General features: G+C 34.3%; 2 protein-coding genes across 3 annotated transcripts in view; both read right to left on the bottom strand.

Moving 5' to 3' along the window:
• Positions 1 to 1,468: 1,468 nt before the first annotated feature.
• On the bottom strand, positions 1,469 to 3,491 carry LOC125224244. Of its 2 annotated transcripts, XR_007176858.1 has the most exons (4): positions 3,347 to 3,491; positions 2,306 to 3,106; positions 2,040 to 2,115; positions 1,469 to 1,803 (listed from the first exon to the last, which is right to left on the bottom strand). XR_007176858.1 is itself a non-coding variant. In XM_048127649.1 (3 exons), the coding sequence occupies exon 2, from the start codon at positions 3,050 to 3,052 to the stop codon at positions 2,312 to 2,314; it is 741 nt and encodes a 246-aa protein (XP_047983606.1). In that variant the 5' UTR covers positions 3,053 to 3,106; positions 3,347 to 3,491; the 3' UTR covers positions 1,469 to 1,803; positions 2,306 to 2,311. The 2 variants fall into 2 exon arrangements, 1 of the variants encoding a protein (XP_047983606.1); XM_048127649.1 differs by lacking the exon at positions 2,040 to 2,115.
• LOC125187286 overlaps positions 3,196 to 4,900 on the bottom strand; it is a 3,379-nt gene continuing 1,674 nt past the window's right edge. The window contains exon 2 of the mRNA XM_048083846.1: positions 3,196 to 3,227. Within this exon, the coding sequence (XP_047939803.1) occupies positions 3,196 to 3,227 (32 nt within the window). The remainder of the gene's footprint in view (positions 3,228 to 4,900) is intronic.

The following is a 4,900-nucleotide window of genomic DNA, read 5'->3' as shown; positions in this document are numbered from 1 at the left end:
CACATTACTATGTACTCCACTTACCGATTTTTTTTACCGACCGTTATTAGAATCTCATTTTTTTGCGATACACTTTGAAGAAATGTTAAAAAAATGGGTAAAAAAATTAACAAAGTGGAATAAATTAGTGGAATGTGGGACTCTATTACTATTTATAGTAAAAGTGAATTGGGACTTCTATTTGCGGACAGACTAAAGTGGAAAAAAACGGGACTCCTTCACCTTTTCTTTTTAATTTATCACACTCAAAATGTCCGCTTTCTACGTTTGAAAATAAACCCTCTCTCATTTCCTGTCATTAAACTATTCAAACTACATTTTTCTTTCTAGTTACTCCATTTAATTACTCCTTTCCTTTCAAAATTCTGTATCACTAAAAAAATGTGAATATTTTAAGTGAGACGAAGAGCGTAGAATATAAGTTCTTATTTCAATTTAGACAAAGGGCGTACTACTATTTAGACGAATTTTAAACATCCGTGCCTCAATCACTGACGCATCACTTCATTCGCATTAACAATGACATTCATATTATATTGTTCATTTTGTTACCGTTTTATTATTATAGTTTGTATAATAATTAACTACACCTAATGATTTCATTAAAGAAGTTGAAAAAAAAATATTAAAATAAAAAATCATCAAAATTTAAAAATATAGTACATTTAACTAAAAAAAATTCCATAACCGTAACTTAAATAATTATGCAAGTGAGAATATGTTAATACTTCATCAAGGTTCGAGGAGATCAAAGTGCACTATGATTTCTTCAATTAAATCATTTCGGAGTTGGGCGTTGACGTTTTAATCACTTATGGATGAATGTTGCAACTGGTAAATCTCAGAATGTCATGGATGCACCTCGAGATGGATTTCACTGGCGAGTCAAGGAGCTCGAGGCATTGCCCGTTTGGAGGTGTATGTTCCTTCGCCCTCAATTATCACGTTGAAGAAAAATTGTGGTTGTGTTGGGACGAAATGAAGGGTATTCTAGTGATGGCAGGAGAGTTAAACACTCATACCACGGGGCACTCGAGCCAGGCAACAGTTGGTTAGTTCACTTCTCGAACCCATTTCATATCATTTCGTCAAAGATGACAAAGACGGCCTAATTTCAGAACTGTATTCCATTGATGCAGCTTCACTCCAGTTCCGACAATAGGCAAGCAATAGGTCTCAAAGGTGTTGGTCATACAGAAGAAATTTACCGGAAAGTCAATTGCTTTTTCCTCCACATAACACCAAGTTTTCAAAAAATGGACATTGTTTCTCTATTTAGTACTACTACCTAAATGAAATATTCTCGAACATACAACATCAAGTTATTAATTTTCATCTGGCAAGATATAACATGAATACAACGACATACTGAAACTTGATTAAATCAGATCATAGGACAAGGTAACTTAACTGGTCGTAGGCCAGTATAGATTGGAGCAGCATTTTATTTAATAATTTGAGAAAACCATGAAAGCAAAAGGAGGTGTTTTCTTCCCATTCCTTCATTTGTACGATTACTCATCCCCTACATACAACAAAACAACCAAGAATTCCCATGCAAGCAAACCAAGATCCAAGAATGAAATAAAGGATCCACAATGATTTGAAATACTAGTCAAAAGAGCCATTGGAGATTGCTAACATGACTACTGCTAGATTCTTATTTGCAGCAAGCAACAACTATCAACCAACCAAAATGTGACTTAACTAACCAAAGCTGCATATGCTGCAACAATTTAGTCATCATATCATAAGCCCAAGACCACCACAAACTGAAGCTGCAAACTGGCATTGAAGCTTCACCTGGTGAAAATAGAAATTGTTCAGCAAACTATAATAATATTATCAGTAATGCAGTTAGATACATATAATGATTGCTTGATTACCTAAAATTTGACCAGAAAAACGAATAGGACTTACTAGCAGCAGGTATTAAGCTATTCTAAATGTCTTTTAGCAGTTAAAAGTCCAAATTTATACACTTATTTAAAAACACTTAAGAGGGAGTATAGTATGGATGATAGAATAAATGGAAATACCTGATTGCGAATTTGAAGAATCGGACAATCACAAGCTCAAAATTATTCATTCCATCAAACTTTGAGGTCGACTAGCCTACGTTATTGTTATCTTTGTAAGTTATCAACTAAAATAAACACTTCCTAAGAGGGACTACCGAAACATGACAAATGTTGTAATAGATGAATCTTAGTTAGTCTATTAACCTTATGCTCCAGAAGTATTCCAAATACTTCAAACATGATAAGCATTAGAATATGAAAGAATCATGAAATACGATTCTAACCTCTTATCATCTACGCTTCTTCCCTTCAACACTCTTCCGTGCTGCCTCGTTGATCTTCTCACTATAGCCTTCAATTGGTGGGGTCAGTGTTGCCATAAATCTATTCGCTGGAAAAGGAGTCAAATCCGGGACTAAAGCAGCTGCTCTCAGATGCTCAGGCAATGCCTCAATTGCTTCTTTCTTACACTGCAACAGCAGCGTCTCTGCCGCCCGCCTTGCTCTATGCTGCCTCATCAAGGTCCTACTATACTCCTTCGCAAGCCTTCGTCCATCCTCAACACTCAGATCGTACTTCGGGATCTTATCAGCATCAACTAACCCTAAACTAATATAATCCAAACCCGAAGTTCCTATGGCCCAAGGTGAAACAAATTCATCGGTTTGTTTCTTTAGCTTCTCTTTCGCCTGCTCGTTCGCCTTACTTACGAGCCCCATCATCTCTCGCTCGGCTTCCCTCTCCTTCTCTTTGGGCTTCAAGAACCTCCGTGGTGCAGTGGCAGTCAAACATTGCTCAACCATTTCATCAAAATTGCTCTTCTTCCTCGGCCCTTCTTTCTTAGATGGATCGGGCGGTGTCCCCTTCTTCGTAGTGACCTTCGATCGCTTCAACGGCTGCCCGGTCTTGATCTTACCCTTCCCCTTCGCAGTGCCACTGACAGAGCATCTCTGAAGGAGCTGGTAGCTTAGAGAATGATCCAAGGATGAGGCCAAAGGCTTCAATTTCTTGACAACAGTAGAGCTCAGCATCTTTCAATCCAATAACAAACCTCGTTTTCGCTTAATCAGCGAATACAATTAGACCTATTCCAAAGATGAATGCACAAATGTTCATCAAATTATCGCCATATCAAAAGGTATTAAGCACAAACGCAGCAGTGTGTTCAGATTCTTCAGAAATCGCTACTAGCATATGCAACTAGATCTATAACATTTCATAGAATTACTAATGAAATTGCAACAGTGTGCGTTCAAAAATTGCGAATAACACCTCATAACTTCAAAACAAAACAAAAAAAGCGACTAGCCATATTAACAACTCACAATCGGAGAAGTCCAGCGTTGGCGATTCAGGCGTGAATGAGGCGGCGCTGCACAGCAATTTGTTCAGAGAAGGAAGCCCGGCGAATTTACTAGGGCTTTTTCTTTTTACTGGAGCAATCTCTTTTCTCTTTTCAAAATTTCAGGCCCATTACGCTGCCCACAATTTATTTTCTAAACTTCACTATTTAAATTTTTTTAACTACTTTCCTATGTCTTTTAAAAATAAATCACGTTTATCATTTTGAAATTTTCCTTAAAAATAGATTAAATTATATTTAAGAAAACTTTTTCTCATGAATCTCAATCTACATTAATAATATTTCAATCACTTTTTTTATCTTTCTTTTAATATTTTACTAATTGTGCATTAAAATTCGGGTCGTTTCAAATATTGTCTATTTTTAATAAGGAAATGAGTAGAATTGAAAGTATAATGATAAATGTAGTATTTAATTTTTCACACCTGATACACAACTAAATAGAGTATCAAAATCGGACTTTTTATTTAACTATTCTTCTAATTTATTTTAATAGTAATAAATCTCCAGAAAATAATGTTTTGATTATAACATTTTTCTTTGGAATATGCAATCTCACGTTTTCTTATTTAAAATAGATATAGGTTATTTGTTGGTATTTTATGTTAAAAGTTGTACTTTAGTTACGCACATCTATCAATATTATCATTTATACAATAAAATTACCATTCAATAAAATTACATAACAAGAATATATTATTGTGATTACATTTTTATTGTATACGTATGAATTAATATGATAACATGCTAATTATAACAAATAAATTCAATTCAATTATGAGTCCGAGTTTATTCTTATAATAATAGTCTCACTCCAGTGCTATGCACGGTCCATTCTATTTATATAAAATTATGAAATATTTAATTGAAATACGAAAAATATTACTCCCTTCGTTTCCCACTAATTGAAATATAGTAAAAAATAGGTGAAAAAAGTTAATTGAACGTGGATCCTACTTTTATATAATTTATATAAAATGTAGTAATTTGGAATGAGTTAGTATAATGCGAGGTCAATAGTGAAAATACTAGAAAAAAGTAAAAGTATTTGATTTTATTAAAACAAAGTTGTGCAAATATTTTAGATAAGAATAACTTTATTATATAATATAAATGTGCATAAATGTAGAACAAAATTATATAAATGGAGTAAGTTTGTGACATACTTGGATTTTACATGGTTTTAGAGGGTGGTTTTGTATGAATTTGAGCATATTTCGTCTATTATTAGGCGTGTTTATATCTACTTCTCTATTATGTTGGTATGTTGATCATTTTGTTAAGAATGTGTAGAAAAAAGTATACAAAATATGTGGATGTGCAGCAGCCTTGGTTTGAGACAATATTTACTGGAGATTTTGAAGTCCAATCAGCCCCTAATGCATACCAATCTCTTCTATCTTCGAAAGAGCTTCGCGTGGGTATCTCGCACGCCTCAATCGGAGTTCGATAGAAGAAGTTATGGCTGTTATACGAACACTGCGCTGTCCATAAAATCTCACGCGGCCGGGTGAAT

The sequence above is a fragment of the Salvia hispanica genome, chromosome 1, assembly GCF_023119035.1.
Source record: "Salvia hispanica cultivar TCC Black 2014 chromosome 1, UniMelb_Shisp_WGS_1.0, whole genome shotgun sequence".
In the NCBI taxonomy this organism is placed as follows: domain Eukaryota; kingdom Viridiplantae; phylum Streptophyta; class Magnoliopsida; order Lamiales; family Lamiaceae; genus Salvia; species Salvia hispanica.
This window is presented reverse-complemented; position numbering and strand designations above follow the sequence as displayed.